Source organism: Alligator mississippiensis, chromosome 1 (assembly GCF_030867095.1).
Source record: "Alligator mississippiensis isolate rAllMis1 chromosome 1, rAllMis1, whole genome shotgun sequence".
Taxonomy (NCBI): Eukaryota; Metazoa; Chordata; order Crocodylia; family Alligatoridae; genus Alligator; species Alligator mississippiensis.
The window spans coordinates 329,355,898-329,374,405 of NC_081824.1; the positions used below are offsets into that span (position 1 = coordinate 329,355,898).

Genomic DNA, 18,508 nt, shown 5'->3' on the forward strand with positions numbered 1-18,508 from the left:
ATGTGCAGCCTTGAAGTGTCCCCTTCCCCAACCCACAGCGGGGGGGGGTGGGGGGAGGTAGGGAAGGGGAAGAGCTCCCCAGCACCGAACAGAGCCCCGCTTCCTGCCCTGTGGCAGTAGGGGTGAGGGAGGCGGGGGAAGAGTTTCCCTCTGTGCTGAACATCTACCCACTTGCAAACCGGTTCACTCTCTGTAGGTTAGACTAACCTGCAAAGACTGAATCAATTCAGGCTCAGGCTTTTTGAATGTTTGTCCCTAGTCCATGGCATCCAGTGACTGTGGTATTTTTTTTTTTTTTTATAGGATAGGTTATTGTTTATCACAACACAGCTCCCAAAGCTCTTTCAATAGCCCTTATCACAAAGGCAATTAAACAAGCCAGATAAGTAACTGCACATACAACTTTCAGCTAATGCTTCTTATACATTGTCTTGAGATAAAAAATGCATTTTAAATTTTTCACTGGTCAATAAATTTGGCAGTATAAATCTTTTATATCAATGATACCTCAGCATTGTTCTGTGTGAATTGGAAAGGAAATTGTTTACTTTTTCTAATTTTCCTGTTTATCTGCTACCTGTAAGAGACTTAAAGCCACAGAGATACGTTCAAGCCACCCTTCTGATTTATGTGATGAATACTCACAAAGGTCTTAATTCTTCTGCTGAACATTCTGGTCCATCTTCACTAAAGCAATTTTGAAATCATTTGGATTAATTACCTGCTTAAGTGCTTTGCTGAATCATAGTCGTGGTGCTCAGAAGCTTGTATGATCAACACTCCTAGTAGGAGAAGAGAAACAAAATCATGTGGCCGGCCACATCTAATCGATGCTGTTAAATTACCTGGAATAGTCAAAGCAAACTATTCATCATAAATCCATATATAGCTACATACACAACAAATTCACAAATTGACTCATTTTGGATATTGAATAAATTAAGGAAATTGCAGTCTGCATGTCACTTCATAAAAAGAAAGAGATTGAATTTATGGTATTCAGTGAAAAAATTGCTAAACTCAGATAAGATAACTCTAGTCACAACGTTTATAAATTAGTTTGATTTATTGGGGTTCTTCCTGATAGCAGACACTACCAATTTACAGTATTATCAAATACCTAACAAACAAATTGGTATATTTAAATGTTTTATGATACTAAAGTCAGTGCTTTTTCATTTTTATTTTTATCATCTTATTACCACCATCATACCATTCCTAATTCTCTTCAAGTGCAGAGATTTTTCTGCACAGGGTTGCTGTGAAGGTTTGCAGGCTTTACATGTTGCAGGCATTTTCATTTAAATTAAATCCTACACTAAGTGGTTCTTGCTTAAGAAGTCTACTTTGAAATATTGTTTTTAATCAAGCCTTGTTTGATTTTCTCTTTCAAATAAGTCTCTATAATACAGCTGGTTGTACTGTACAACATCTGCCACTAACTATTATTCTTGTACTAACATGTATAAAACATCCATACAACTGAATATAGCTAATAATATAAAGTATTAGGAATTAATTATAAATTGTTCATCAGCAAAACAGAACCTGAATAATAATAATAACTGTCCAGCATTTATATATCATTTTCCATCCAGAACTTCACAAAAGACTTCACTGTCACTATTGTACAGTAAGAGGACCAAGGCACAGAGTAATGAAGTAACTTATCCAAAATTACTCAGTGGAAAAACTGGTTATGCTGCCTATTCCCTCCAGTTGAATGATCTAACCATGGTATATCACTCCAACAGAAGCACACCAGGAAAAATATATATATATACTACCCAATTGCCTGTCAGGAATAATGGGGGGGGCATGCAGGGACGGAGCCCTGTGCCTCTCCCCCCATATCGGGGCCTGCTCCCTCTTTACCTCCTGCTGCTTGGGGTTCAGGCCCACTCCCTCCCTCCCTGCCACAGCAGAGGGGCCCAGGCCTGATACGGTGGAGGATCTGAAGGTGGGGAAAAGCCGGCCCACCACAGTGGGGGGAGCAGCTGGCCCAGGCCGACCTGACAGCAGCAAGGGAAAAAGAGGACCAGGCTCGGAGCAAATGTGGGGGTGGAGTGGACTCAGGTACGAGCAGGGGAGGAGGTTCAGTCCTCCCCTCCCCCAGCCACTGCCGCATTGGGCAACTTTGGGCCAGGCCTGCTTCCCCCTGTGTCGGGCCCAGGCCCACTCCTCCCCTTCCCCCACTGCCACCACCATGGAGCACCCACTATTCCCCCACCCACATCAGGCCCACTCCTCCCCTGACCACCACCGCATCATCCCGCAATGGGCCCTGCAGGCAGTGACAACAGAAGTGGGGTGAGGTGGGGTGGGCTTCCACAGCATTCCAACCCCACTCCCCCCCACAGCACCACCTCTGTCACCTGCAAGGAGTAAGTGGGGAGGTGAGGCCAGCTCTGGTGGCCTTACCCCTCCCTCCGGTCCATCATTGCCACCTTCAGGGAACAGGGCAGGCTGGCCTTGCCCCCTCTGTTCCATCTGCTCCATTGCCCCCTCCTCCAGGGAGCAGGGTGGGGGAGCCAGGCCAGCTATGCTCTCAGAGGGTGCACATGCATTTCACTGCATGGACTGGAAGTGACCACAGACTGGTCTGCAGACTGGCAAACTGAAGTCTGGAAGTGCATACTGCAGACTGGTAGCCACCCCATTTTTATACTAAGTATAGTTAACATCCTGTCCAACAGCCAACCTTCCTGTGGACTGGCAGCCAGCCCTTCATGGCCCAGTACCAGGCTGTGGCCTGGGGGTTGGGAACCTCTGATATACAGCACCCTTTTTATTAACCTCTTTAATTTCATTTTTTTTTTAAATAGAGTATTTAATTATCTGCAGACTAATATTCTGGAACAGATATCCTATAGGTTTTTGATCTCTGTATGCCTAACAACTTTTCAGGTGGAGCCTGATCAGTTTATGAAAGGGATTATATTACCTTGTTCTTTGTAATAGCATGGAACTGGGCTAAATGAAGACAAGATTTTACGCAATACAGTATAATAAATACACATTTAACTTTTCACTTAAAGGTACAACCTGTAGCTCACTGAATTTATAATGAATTAACTTCAACTGTATTTTGTTCTGTAAAACTGTATCTATTATATTTAATTGTAGTTATATTAATTGCCATTAGACTAACCTGCAACTTAAAATCACATACTTTTAAAAAGTAGATCTGGAAGAGACCTCAGAAGTTCGTCTAGTTCAGCTTTTGATAAAGGCAGGATCACTTCTGTTTAAACTGTTCAAAACAACTGTTTGGAAGTTTTTAAAGGCAGGTTATACAAAGATCAAGATTCTCTTGGCAAACTGTTGCCATGCTTAGCCATTAGGATGGTCATTTGTCCTGTTTTATACTGGACCATCCTGTTTATAAACCCCTTATCCCTGTCCATTTCTGAATAAGGAATAGATTGCAACAAGTCCTGTTTTTCAGTTCATTACTGGTGTGGCAAGGGCACCTTCCAGGCCCAGTACTAGTATGGCCTGCCCTTGTCTCTGGGCAAACTGCCTGGTTTGTTGATGAATGATTGGGATGTTTACTAGGCAGGAGGCTGCCCTTCATGCTCCCAGATAACCGTGGTCAATAAGTACACACTCCTACCATCCCTACACATGTCCCATGCCTTGCTGATGCCTCACAGTGTGTTCCATCTCCGGTTCAAAGCCAGGTCCAACTGGACACATGCTTTTATCTCTCTCATGCTGCCTTCTCAAACCACACACATACCACTTCCCCCTCACAAGGGCATCTCACACTCTGCCTCTCTCTCACAAGGGCCTCTCACATACTGCCTACTCAAGCCACATTCGCTCCACCCTACTCCGGAGAGATCCTCAGGCTTTTCTCTTCTCCCCTTCAGTCAGCCCTGGCATGGTCTTTTGGGCCACTTCTGTGACCCTCACCTGAACAGGACTAAGAAATTGCTCAACTATTGGCCTGCTTTGCCCCTGGCCCCTCACTGGACCACTATGCCCCTCCCTTGGGTCACAACTCTGCCCCCTACTCTCTGGGGCCTGGGGTCTTCCACCGTGACAGGTTCAAGTGCTTCTCTAACTTAAGCATGCCTGACCTTCACTCCATGTTCACCCAGGGCCAGGGTCTTACACCCCTAGGGCTCAGGTGCTGCTCACTCAGCATGCCTGACCCCCACTGCAGGGTCCAACACCCCATAGGGCTCAGGTGCAGATATTTTTCATGCCTGGCTCCCTTCAACCCTCCTAATAACCCACCCAAAGGTGGGGGCAGGGGTTATTCAGGCACCCTTACCCAACCTTCACCAGGGAGGTAAGCAGTCCTGGTATTTATGTGGGGCTGCTGCACCACTGGCAGTCCCACCAGACCTATCTCAATAGGGTTCAGTTTTAGGTCATGCCCAGGACCAATGAGGCCTCCTCCTTCCCCATAGCCTCACCCTTACCTCTGAGATATTCCTGGAGCAAGAGCTCCACCAGGCAATGTTACTCCCCAGCCAGCTGAACACAAACTGCTCTGTTTTTAAAACATAGCTCTCAAAAATGGTAGCTCTCAAAAATGGCCACTATCATCAGCAACCTGACAGCTCCCTGCTCCAGCCCTTAAAGTGACAGACACCCAAAGAGGTGTTCTGTCACAAGTGGGAATACTGTCAATCATTTGTTCTTGCAATTCTGTTGTCTGTGCCTAGAGTTAGGGTGGTGCACAGCCAGGAGGAGCAGGGTTCTGATCCAGGGAGGGAGGGTTGCCCCGCCATTTGCTGCTGATTGGCTGAGGAGGCAGTGACCCCACCCTTCACCTCTAACTGAGCAAGGGGACCAGTGGTCCCACCCCTAACCAAGGGGTTGTCCTGTATTCTGGGGATGTGTTATTGGCCATGCTGTTAGCCATCCTTTTCTTCTTAGGGAACCTAAATTACCAGATTGCAATTTAAGACTTTCTCCATGCCCTGTTCCCTGCAGTCACCATTTTTTTTATAACCACCCTTCTGATACTTGACTGCGCCTCAGCCTTCTCTTCCCTGGACTAAGTAATCCCAGTTCTTTAAACCTTTTAGTCAAGCTATCTTGGCTTCTAATAACTTTTTGTTGCTTTCTGTTAACCTTTTTTCTAATTTGTCCACCTACTTTTTGACATGCAAGTGAAGTTCCTATTAGTACAGCTAAATAAGCTACTAGCTTTTTTTTTTGCAGCAAGAGCATACCATTTGCTCTTATTCAGTTTATGGTCCATTATAACCCCCAGGCCCTTTTCTGCAGTACTGCAGCCTAGCCAGTCATTTCCCAATTGGTTGAATTGACTGCCATTGCACTATTAGCAGGAGTTCCTGCTGCCATGATTGTGGCTGGCAATGAACAAAATGAACAACTCCTATTACTATTACTACAGGAACAACAATCAAATAAAGGCACAGTAGTGGTGTGAGACTGGCGAACAAATGCACATAGCTGTTAGAAATAGTTATATAACAGTTTTCTTTCACGTGTTTAAAGCTGTCAGATGTACAGCTTCAACTATCAAAGATACAGCTGTATAGCGCGCATATAAATTTTAGAGTCACGATCTTCACACGCTAACCACAACAACAGAGAAAAAGGAAATGCATTTTCAGAGTAATTTTATTTTTTTTACTTGGAATTGTCCATTATTCTATACAAGTTCATTTTGTATCATTTTATTTTCCAGTATGTTAGGATAGTTCTAAAAGGTGATCTTGTAAAAAAGAATTATTTTTTTCTGTGTAATTCAGGCAAATTAAAAATATCTGCTTTTCTCCCAGCTGTTAAAAATAATCTCTCTGAAATATGGATTATCTCCCATACATATTTCTATGTTTCATTCCAAATCGCTGTGATTTGTCACAAGTTTTTTTTTATAGAAAGGGAAGTTTTGTTAATACTGTTGGTAAATGTAATTATTTTTGTTCCAAATGTCTTGTTATTCAAAGGGACCAAACAAGAAAAAAGAAAAATACCACCAAAACGGAGAGAAAACCTGAAAAATTTCAGCCTCAGGACAAAAAAATGTAGAAAATTCAATCTGCTGAAAATGAACCTTTAGAATGGAAAGATTTAGCGGGCCCTAGCTGGAGCTTTCATTACCCATGTCAGCTTTAGCTAAGAATATATTTGTCCAAACAAATATTTGAATTATTCACAGTAGTGTGTTAAACTGAAAAAAAAAGAAATGTTGCTATTGGTTTTTCATACAGTAACCATGTCTCAGTGCTCAGAGGTCATTTTGTCGCTGGAACGTTAACTATGATAACTCACATATAGGTCATGGTGGTTTTCTCTTTCTTTTCCCGTTTAACAGAACATATTATAAATATTACAAATATGCAACAATTGGTATGTGCCCAAGGGGACAGCTCAGGTAAATTGGAGAATGAACAGGAGTGATTCCCATAGTCCCAATAAGCTTCCTATATTGCCAGAATCTGGAAATACATCAAATTTTGTCTGAAAACCTGATTTACATGAGAATTCCATACAGAGAATTAGCTAAACTTCTGGATTAGTATTAACCAAAGATAACTTCCAAAGCTTTAAGGATTCTTTTTTTTTACTATGTGTGATCTGGTGGTATTTAGCAGCCTAAATTGAATTGTGGTGGTATTGTCCAGATTGTAATGGACCAGTAACCTGGGTTCAGTTAGTCATTCTGTGACAAAGCTATAGTACTACTTCTATATAGCAACTAGTAAATAGGCTGTGTGTATAGCTTACATTGATCTGAAAATGATCCATCTCGTGTCAGTGTATTTAAAGTGATGAGTTCCTAATTATGCAATAGTATGTGATCAATAAGAGGATTTACTGTGTAGTCATTTGGCAAAGACTGCAGATGGTTAATATAACAATTGTGAGTTTTCAGATCCCTAGAAGCCAGGTGATGGATTGTACGTCCTGTGTTCTTGTTTCAGAAGAGGGAGCAAACAATAGGCAATAATTGAATGAATCACAGCAGATGAAATCAGATGAAACCTGCTCACAGATGCACTGCAAGTTTGTTTCTCAGTCTAACAGGCATGTCAAATGGCAAAGCCCTGGTGATCAGATGCAAGTGAAAAAAAACCTCAATTTATTTCTTTTTAAATGAGAGAGAACAATCAGGGCACAGCCCATTATTTCTTAGTTTGCTTCTTATTGAAAAACTTTGGGCTTCAAAAGCAGTCATGAAATAATTAGCACATATGTTATGAAGAGAGCTGCTACAGAAAACCATTTTGAGTAAGTTTCCAATCAGTATTTCCTACCAAATACCATTTGTGTGACTACTTATTTTCTCTTTAATTTGTAATTCTTTTCTTCTGCTTCCAAATTGCTCAGAGCAATCTATTGCCAAATCAGCCCGGCAGCCATCAAAGATATTTGCTTCCCCTCCTGAAACCCACAATCAGGCACTTGGCACAAGCAGCTGTGGCATACCAAGTTAATTAGTAATAACAGACATGTAATTTTTACAGCCACAATAAACAGATATCTGAACGCTGAATCCAGGAAAATGACAAGATATATTTGTACCACTCGATGCCTTTTCTGTCTTATTTCCCTATTGCTCCTTGTTTTACTGTAGTCTGCTTTCTCTTGCAATCTGCTTTCTCATGCATTGCCTATCCTTGCAATGATATATGGAGCTTTCCAGGAATTTACATGGGAAACTGCTTGATAGTTCTGAAATTGCTTTTAAGGAACCTGCACCACTAGTGTTAATGAGAGTTTGGCTATTGGTTTCAAAGGGAGCAATATCGGGTTTTTTTTATTGTTCATCATGGTCATGACTAGACTTTCACTTGGCTACTTGTGAAGGAGGTTTCACAATTTAATCTGAGAGTACAAGGTTCAGAGAAATATGGCATTTTCACACCAAACACAGATTTCCAGAATGATGCCATGCAATGCTCTGGCGATGTAAACAGTTTCAGGTTGTTGGTACAGAGTCATTCCTATCATTCCCCAGATATTTCGCAGTATAAATCCACGTTTCAATGCTCCCAATGAGGGATACTTACATTTTTGTTACTTACCCCTCTTTGTGTTAATACATTCATTAAATTATTGACATGCATACATTTTTCCTTTTTCATTTGTGGGGATTTTAAGAGCTTATGAATGGTGAGGAACTGACAGCCCCCAAGTTCTTAAGAACTTAAAATCTTCGTTTTGATATGCAAAAAGCCAGGAAAGCTGAAGGTAGCTGTAATGTATCTCTCTCCTTTTACCTATCTTTTTTATATCCATTTAGACCCCAGCATGAATCAATTCCATGTACACTGGTTACGGGAATCCTGTGAACACAATGAAACTAAAGGACTTGAAAAAGTAACTGATTTGACCTATGTAAGTTGCTCTTGTTTTTACTTTTGCTAAATCTGAGTAGATCCTAATAATCAAGCTGGGGGGAAGGATGGGGGAAGTGATACTGTAATTTAAGTACAACCTATTTTTCACCAATCAGATGCATTAGGAATGGGGTGGAGGGCCGTTAATCTGTATTTATGTTTGTCAGTTTAAATATTAATGAATGAGAGTTCAAAATAAATTCCTGCATTCAAATACTTTAGATGAGATCTAGTTACTGGAACAAAGCAAACCTGTTTGTACACTGTCTGTTATGTTTGTGCAACATCTAGAACCATGGGTACTTGATCTATAATTAGGACCCAAGAGCACCACTACAATGCAAATACCAAACAATAATTGTAATTAAAACTAGGTTTGTTTCCAGACATGAGAAGGATCCACACTGATTCTGCCTTGTTAGAAAGTTAGAAATGAGTAACAAATGCAAGCAATTAATTCAGGAAAGTGTACTGACATTACAGTGATGGGTATAGTGTTAAGAACCTGACAAGTAGAGAAATGTTACATAAATACACATTTTATCTCAAGTATATTTTTACACAGTGTTTCTGCCTATTGAACTAATAGTCCTAGTCAAGTAACATGTTATCCAATATTAGTGATTAATATTAGTGAACCATAATCAATGAATAATTTAAAAAGTATGAAAAAAGATGATCAGCCTTCCTTTTTAACATGCCACATGATAAAAGATCAGCTCAAGGAAGTTAATGGGAATTATTGAAATGAAATAGTTTTTCACAAAGCAGGCTCTTAGCCTGCCATTTTACTGTTACAAGAGGTCAGAGAGCTGTAGGCAGATTTAAGAATATAATACATAAGTTTATGATTGGTGCATAAGTTTTATTCACACTTATGTAAGGGCGAGCTAATATTATTAAATAATCCTTTTGCCACTAGAGGTCAGGAAAGAATTTTCATACAACTGGCCACGTGCATTGTAGATGTCTTTGTTTTTTGTTTTTAATTTTTTCAATTTTATTTTCTTGGAAATCCTTTTTACAATAATTGGTCTTTTCTAATTTGGTACATACTGGGCATGTCTACACAAGATGCTACTGCACAGTACTACTGCTCATTGCTACTGCACAGTGGCATTGGCAGACACTAATTGTGATGTGACACCAGTTACCGTTCAGTCATGTTGTACTTGATTATGCAAGTACTAAATGACTGCACAGTAACAACTGTGCAGTCCGCTGCTTGTGTAGACACAGCCACTGTGTCTCTTGTAAGAGCCACTCATTGCTTTGTGGTGATGGTGATAATGGTTGATTCTAAAACAGTTCAGAAACTGTCTTCAGTTAGCACGTGGCTAAAAAGTCCTGATCCTAAAATCCTTTAGGATAGATCCAGTAAGGAAAGAATCCTTACACATATTGGTGTATTCTACTACTCAAGTACTTTATGTCAGTTCAGAGTAAATTAACTGAGCTTGTCTTTTAAAGTCTTCCAACCTTTTAAAACAATGAGCAAAAATGCCAAATGTTCTTAAGTGTCTTAAAGAGCTGAAAGTCATTGGGACTTGAGATCCTAAGTCTCTAAAGTACTTTCTGAAAATGTTATTGAGAAGCCATAGTCCAAAACTTTCAGGCCAAGATTTTCAAAACAGCCTATGAAAATATTAAGCATCTAAAATGTCATTTTCAAGAAAATGTGTGAAAACACTTGTTGAGTTGTTACACATAATTCTGCTTTGCTGATCCTTTCTTCCTTATAGAGCAGGGGTCAGCGACCTATAGCCCTCAGATTTAATCCAGCTGATAGGTGCAAAACCATTGGATCTAGCCTCTGGGCTTGGGGCTTCAACAACAATTGGTTGTAGGGGCTTCATCTGTTGACACTGGATTTGGACCCAGCACCTATTCTTTTGTTCTGGGCGGGCACAACCCTCGGACTGTCCACAACACCTGCCAGTCGATAATAGGCAAATTTACTGATACAGAGTAAGAACAAAAAAAGCAACAATACAAACAATCAAACAATTCTTTATCTACCAATCCTAGGGTTGTCATCAGAGTCAAAGTGCATCTGGTCAGGATGCAGGCTGCACTCTGAGGCTCTCTCTCTCAGGTGTCAGCAGTCTGGAGGTGGGATGCTGAGGCCCACAGCCCCCCTCCAGTGGTGTGCATGAGACAGGCTGCTGGTATATCCTCGGTCCATGGTGGCCTCGGGGACCCTTCCCGGGGGACAGGAATGGGGATGGGGACCCCTCTCAGGAAATGGATCAAAATGGGGAGGGACAGGACAAAGGGAGGGACAAGAAAGAACAGGGAGGGATGAGAAGCACGTGATCATGGGCTCCAACAGGCTAGACACTGCAATGAAACCTTAACCTTTGTTCAAATGTTGCCCATACCCCCTCTGACTCAGTCTCTTGCCTCAGCATTCCCTAGTCCAGCAACTGAGTTTTAGCCAATTAGATTTAAATAGGCCTCCCATACTGGAACTGGGGAATGTACAGTCTGAGATGCCTACCAAAGCTTTTACACAGCATTTCAGGTAGCATGTCGCTCTGCAGTCAGTTTCTTATCTGATTGTCAAGATGACTATTCAGATCAGAAAAAACATTTCATGATCACAATTTCTGAGGACCAAACATGTCCTTGGCAACTTTAACCCTCCTGTATACTGGGTAATGTTTTCTTGCTGTTCCAACTGGATGCTTGATGCCATTGTAGTACTACCAAAGCCCCTCCATCCTGTAAAAAGGCTGGAGAAATGCAAAGGGTTAGGACTTTCCCAACCCACCATGGAAACCAGGCGTGCTGTCTGCAAAGGAAGGCCCTCATCTTCTTTGGGATTCCATCATTTTACTGTGTTCCCAATCTCTGCACAAATTCTGGGAATTAATAAAATTATGTTACATTACTATTTCTACTATACAAGCTAAAATACATATTTAACACAAAGAAAAGAAAAGAAAAAAGAAAAGAAAAGAAAAGATGGCAATAAAACAAACAATCAATCCAGCCTTCTTGATCTTTGGCATGGCTGAACTCTGTGAGGTCAAGGAGGTGATGCTCTGCATGATGCACCATTTCTTGTAGCCATTCTACAGGTATTTTATAGCCTATCAAGAAGTTTTGCTTTGCATTTCATAGTCCTGCATAGTTGACATCACAGTCACTTATAGCAATAGCATTTTACAGATATAGCAAAACACAATTATTACACATAACAGTCAAGCTCGATTCCTCTTTGTACCCAGCAAACTTCATGATGCTTCAGCAGTGGTTCCATCCTGCAAAACACAAAGACAAAAAGGGAGGGGCTCCCCTCTCTCAGTTAGTTTACTTTGAGCTGGTACACTGTGGCTGGCTTTGCTTGGCCTATAGCCAAGCTGGCACTCATCCAAAAATTTCCCTTCTTTGCACCCTGCAGAGGCTGCTTTTAAAGCAGTGCTCTCCTCTCAAAGTGACAGGTTCAAGGTGTATGTCTGCCACACATCTCTTTCCTGGCCTTCACCAAGGGTTTTCCTGTTGGAGTATACTCCCCCTAGCCTTTTCCCAATGAAGGGTAACCCACAAGGCAGTGAGAACTAGAGTTTTAAGGCGTCCTATATTTGCCCCTGCCCATTCCCCAGGGTGGTTATTATGCAACACTTTGCAGAGTCTTCCCAGCTACGGGTAGCTCCACCACACTAACCACACCCAGGAGGGTGGCAGTTTCAGCTCATACCCAGGACCAAACTCTCCACTCTCCTGTTCTGGTGTTCTTTACTCCTCATGGGCACAGTCTCTTACTTCTGGACTTCCTGGCCCCTCCTTGGGCCAGTTGAGATTGTAGGCTCCCAGCTCTAACAGTGTTCTTTTCTCTATGCCCCTTCTCTGGACTGCCAAATCACTTGGCCATCTAGGGCCCTGAAGAACCCTCTCAGATCTCTCTCTCTTTCTCAGTTCCTCTCAGAGCCTCTGGGTTCATCCAGTTCTATTCTCTCCTGATCTAATCCTGGACTCCAGGTCACTGACTCTGCCTCACCCACCTTTCAGACTGAGTCCCTGGCTTTCCATGCTCTCACAAACTTTAGCTGGGCTCTGCTGTTTAGCACCCAGTCTTAATTCCTCTCTATGTTCTGTGAGTCTGTTCTCAAACACCTTCAGAGATCTCTCACCTTCAGCAGGTCACTGGATCTAGGAATTCTCTCTCAACTCTGATGGCAATATTTTCTCCAGCAGATCTCTCTCTCTCTCTAGCAACTCTCTAGAATCCCAACACTTCCTTCTGCTAGGTCTTACCTAACTTCCAGCTTTCCTTTCCTTAACAGACCTTAATCATAATCCTTTCTGGGCTACAGGCTTCACAATCGGTTCTCATCAATGGCCCTTTCTTGCCTTGCTCTCTGCAAACCAATCCATCAATCAACTCTCTCTCTCTCTCTCTCTCTCTCTCTCTCTCTCTCTCTCTCTCACACACACACACACACACACACACACACACACACACACACACACACACACACACACACACCAGCAAGCCCCATTCTAGGACCAAGAAAGCTCCCTCTAAAAGACTGTGGTAATGAATTGCACACCACACACAATCCCTTCAGAAAAGCTCCTACTACCTCAAAAAGGAAACCTTCCAACTAAGTGTCTGCAGAGAAGAAACAAAACATGTCTCTGATAAGCTCACTCCTCTTTCCCTGCCCAGAGTAACTTAAAGTCATTCTGGGCACTGATCTCTGTTTACACAGCTGTACCCTGATGTTTCCCAAAACAAGCTGTTATGCTCCTGTAACAATCTCTTTCTCTTCTAGGCCCTTCACTGTTCCTGGAATGGGGGGTGGGGGAGAACCAAGTTTCCCCTCACTTCCAATCACAAATTATCTGCCACTGCCTGAACAGGGGTACAGTAACATACCCTGTCTCTTTCTGTGCCATCTCCTGCCTCTATTTTCTGATGCACGCGGGATCCCAGAGTATCTGTCTCACATTCCTCTGTCTCTGATCTCTCTGAAGCTGCATTGCCTGCATAACACTCTGTCTTGCCATAACCTGCACTTGTAATCTACACCTTACAAACTCCTCAGAAAACAAACAACTGCTCTTGTAACCATCCATAAAAGACTGTAGCCCTTCCCAAGGACCCTACAGCCAAAGGACTTTCTTCATTCACACAGCCTTTCCAGCAGAGAGATGACTTTCTCTGCTCCCTAGCTTCCTATTGCAAACACAATGGGAGGTTCCTACTTAATCTCAAGCAGACCAGAGCATGTAACCATGTCCAGTACTCTGCCTCACCCAGATAAGCAAAGTCTCCTCGTTAGCAGTAACAAACGACATCTCCTGCATAACATTCACAACCCTAGTCACAATTACCATCCAGGTGTACCTTACTACAAGTCTCGGCTAACCTCTCTAGAATAGATCACTCTGCATCAATAAATTCTCTCATTGGTCAGGTTACTACCTTTGTGTCCCGGTGGAGTCGCCAATTGTTGACGCTGGATTTGGACCCAGACTCTATACCTTTGTTCTGGGCGGGCACAACCCTCAGACCAACCACAACATCTGCTGGTCAATAATAGGCAGATTTATTGATACAGAGTAAAACCAAAAAAAGCAACAATACAAACAAATCTATATATACCAATCCTAGAGCTGTCATCAGAGTCAAAGTAAATCTGGTTAGGATGCAGGCTCCAGTCTGAGGCTCTCTCTCTTAGGTGTCAGCAGTCTGGAGTTGAGATACCGAGGCCCACAGCCCCCCTCCAGTGACGTGCATGAGATGGGCTACTGGTGTATGCCCTCTGTCCATGGTGGCCTTGGGGACCCTTCCCAGGGGACAGGGATGGGAGGCCCTCTCAGGGAGCAAAATGGGGAGGGACAGGACAAAGGGAGGGACGAGAAAGAACAGGGAGGGACGGGAGGGATGAGAAGGACCCTCTGTTACTCTCAAGTCTCTGCTTTTGTATTCTCCTTCCCCCTTATGACTCCTGATGACTCTTCATCCATGGCTATCTCTGGTTGGCTGTCTCTCTGTGGTGACACATCCACATAGCTTCCCAGGCATTCTTCTAATTTGGTCAGTTCCCCCAAAACTGGGACTTAGGCCTCCCTGCTCTCTGAGACCTTGTTGCTGGTGTCACTTATCTTGTCTTATGGAACGGTATGGTACATACTTCCTTTGCTTCCCAGGCTGTTTCCTAGACTATGTGTCCTTGTTGTGCTAGACAGACCGTCTACTTTCAGGGCCATGAGAAGCTGTGTGTGTATGTCTCCCAAGGTCTTTAGAAATCCATTTAACCCCTGCTGCTCATCTTGGCCCCTTATAATGCGTATATCTGTACCTATAAGCCAATTCCCCCAAAAACCCAGGCCTTTAAATGCCGTTTTGAAGCCACCACATCTCTTCATGTTTTCCCCATTATATTGTGGGAACAAGTGCCAGCTGTGGGCACTTCCCCTGTGTACTATAGGAACAAACAGCAGAGGCAGCAGTGGTGACTGGTCCCAACACCTGCTGTTTTGCCTGCATCTGATTTGGTGTAGGTCAGTCTAGTCTTCAGCCGGAAAACATTGCTAACCCTTTTTACAGAGGAATAATGGAGGTGAATGTACTCAAGGAAATGGATGTGTAACATCTTATTGGAACCTGTATGCATCTTAAAAGTAGTTATTAAACGTGAATTAAGAATGTCTTTCAGGGCAGCTTTCTTACTCTGTTAAATTGGATTACTATTTACATCCTCACTCTCCCATTGCCACTGCCATCATAGACAGGGGACTGTTCCAAGTGATAAAAGTGAGTTGCTTTAATACAGCACGACTAAGGTATTGTGGAAAAAAATATCTAATCACCACGATCATATTTTCTGAATATAATTAAACATAATTATATGAGTGTATTTGTTTGTTCTCTGAATAAAAGCTACATTTGCATGTGACAAGTATATCAGAAAAAACATTCTGACAACCATATTTTTAAAAGAGATTTGTATGCAACATACTCTGTCTTTCTTGGTCTAGGAAAACTACATAATTCTTAAGGACCTGTCATTTTTATGCAAATACAAAGTGACTGTTCAGCCCACAAAATCTAAAGGCCGTTTCAAAGCTGAAAGTATTTTCTTTACCACGCCACCTTGCTCTGTTCTTAAGGGAAAAAATCACAAGCACATTAGCTGCCCACCTGAAGGAGGTAAGTTATGATCTAAAGAACTCACCAAAAAGATTCAAGTGACTAAGTACATAAGTATATCAAGTTAAACCAAGCTGTATAAAACATCTTGAAAGTTTCTAAACAAATAGAATTTACTTGTTTTATGTACCTCAATTAATACCAGCCTAGGGGCTAATCTTTCACAAAAGTCAGAGAGCAGTCATTCTCCACAGAATTACTTTAGCATTATTTGTTTTCCAAATATTTTTGGAATTTTTGCATGTTGCAAATAGAATAAAATTAAATATGTAGGTGTATAGTTTTACCAACCTAACAAGGTTACTACAGTGCTAGTTCATTATTTAAAGAATGTCAGGGGTTTATTTAAATATATATATCAAGGTACAGTTACACATTAAATTGCTTTATATTTTTAAGTAATAGAATACTTAATTAAAACAGCTTGTTAACACAGAAAAACACCTGTTATATATCAATACCTGTTCTATAACTACAGAGGGTGGTTATACCACTATAAGGTGCCTTATGAATCTTCCCATTATAAGACTAGTGACCTGGTTTGGTTTTGGTTAACTCTCCTCCCAAACATAAGCCAAAATAAAATCCCACTCGCAGCATAACAGTCTCCATACTGATGATAATACTAGTATACTTGTATCAGTTTAAATTAATATCTTAACTTTTATAAAAACAAACCAACAAACACTCATCTTTCATTTTGACAAGACCTAAGGTTGTGATCCTGATATGCTAATTCCTTGTACCTTGTGCCATTTACATCTGTGCAAAGTAAGCATAAAGTCTTCTATTTTTATTCACTTCTCACAGGTATAATTGACTTAATGAATGGCAAGTGAAAAATCAAAATGAATAATTTCTGCCTGAAACAGTTGTGCAAAATTTCCTTGAAGCTCTCCTAAACTGAGTTTATACAATTTCCTGCTGAGATGGCCTTTATCAAGGCTAATGTCAGACCTGTTGTTGATTTATGCAGAGATTTCTTTCCTCCTCTCTTCCCCCTGCTCTTTTTCCTTCCCCAAATTGCATGATACTCCAAGTTTTCTGATACTCCATACCCTGAAGATATGTGGCCTAAAACACAGTAAAGAAAATACAGTTTCTTATTCTGAGAAGTCCATGCTTTTATTCCCTACTGATCATATAGGTCGCAACTTATATCATCTCTAACCAAGGGGACCAGGTTTTGAGCTTGGAATTTTGTCCAGGATTCAAATGAAATATGATTTACTCTGATTTAAAAATGGCAAAAAGTTGTCAGGATCCTCTGTAAATTGAATATAGAAATACACATGGCAAGAATCTGTGTGTGACTTTGGGATCTCAAAATATACTAATACTGTATTACTTCAAATAGTGCTCAAAGTTTGACTTAACTTTTTACCATGTCTTTTTACAGCACAAATTCTTCCCAAAGTGTTAGCCAAACCAGAGAATCTGTCTGCCTCTTTCATTGTTCAGGAAGGTAACATTACTGGTCACTTTTCCTGGAAGATATCAAAAGCAAATCTTCATCAGCCCATGACAGGGTTTCAGGTCACTTGGGCAGAGGTCACTACAGAAAGCAGACAGAACAGTTTACCCAATAGCATCATTTCACAGTCACAAATATTGCCAGCAGTAAGTATGTTTTTCTTTTCAGTGCTTGGGCAATTGTATATACATGCATGGCTTGTATTTTTAATAAAGAATTAGATACTGTACATTGGGGGTGCCTATACATGTTCTCTGGGGTTGGGGGTGGTAGGCGTTTGAGTGGCTACTAACTAACTAAAGCTCATTCAACAAACTTTAGTTAAAGCAGCCCCATTGCCATTTTGAAATGTGGGATGCTGAATACAGGAAAAGCTGCAGCACGCTAGAGCGTTTTGATTAGAACGCTCCAGGAGACTCAATTAATCTGAGCCTGCTCTGACATGTTCTAATCTGAATGCGTTGGAGCACATGTAAAAGTGCCCTGGGTTCTCCAGCTCTACATGAGATTATGCAGTAATATATTCATTTTTCTTTTTTACTGAGGATATGTCTAAAGCCCAACTGCTTTTCTTGATAACGCAACGTGTATTATAATATGACAAATTGTTAAATTAGCAGCTGTATTAGACAGATATCTTCAGAGAGGCAGAGATCATTTCTTCAGTAATAGACATTTATGATGATCAAGTTGTTCTTTCTCAATGGTAAAAAGTAATTGCAAAGTCTTTGATATCCTGAGAGACACTCAGTAGAGTCTTTGGATAGTCATTCTAAGGAAACAAATTTCCCTGTAGTGCAAATTTGTACCATCAGCAGTGACACAGTTTCAATGAGGCATAGGTCTCTGTTTAATCTGTACTCTCTCTCTTTTTGCGCAAGGTGGTCTTGCTGCTTTTAGTTACTCTGTGACATCTATAAACAGGTAAGAGTTCACTCAAGATGAGATGGCAGCAAGCTCCACTGCAGTCAGAAGCACAGGCAGAGAAAACTGTTTAAGCACCCTGAACTTGATGCAAAGACAGTTGGGCTGCATCTAGATGAGCGACCATGTGCCTGTTGAGGCATCTCAAAGCAGTCTGAGATGCCACTGGAGACATGCTAGGAACAAAAAAATGTTCTCTATACTGCATATCTGCAGTGCAGACTCTGAGTTTGATACTGGGAAATCCTGGTATAAAAAAAAAAATTAAGAAGCCAGAAAAAAGCAGCCCAGGGCTCACTCCTGGAGCATGCCCTGAAGCAACTGGAGGCTGGGTCCTCCAAAGAGATGCTCTAGCACCCAGCCAGAGCATCTCTATGCCTGCCGGGTGCCTCTTCTGCTCCAGCACACTGCTTCACCATGCAAATAGAAGCAGGGCAAGGCTGGCAGCAGTGGCTTGGACTCAAGCTCTGTCCCTAGTAACCAGGGATGTGGGGGTGAGTGAGACTGTGTAGGGATGGGGGAGTTGTTGGGGTGGGGGGGAATTGTGTGAGAGGGGTGGGTCCCCTGCCCGCACCCTCACATGATGCACACCCCCGCCCCCCCCCATAACCA

General features: G+C 41.9%; 1 protein-coding gene across 1 annotated transcript in view; it reads left to right on the forward strand.

The window, feature by feature from the left end:
• ANOS1 (anosmin 1) overlaps nt 1–18,508 on the forward strand; it is a 217,530-nt gene that overhangs the window by 182,917 nt on the left and 16,105 nt on the right. The window contains exons 10-12 of the mRNA XM_019494980.2: nt 8,237–8,331; nt 15,327–15,498; nt 16,898–17,118. Of these exons, the coding sequence (XP_019350525.2) occupies nt 8,237–8,331; nt 15,327–15,498; nt 16,898–17,118 (488 nt within the window). The remainder of the gene's footprint in view (nt 1–8,236; nt 8,332–15,326; nt 15,499–16,897; nt 17,119–18,508) is intronic.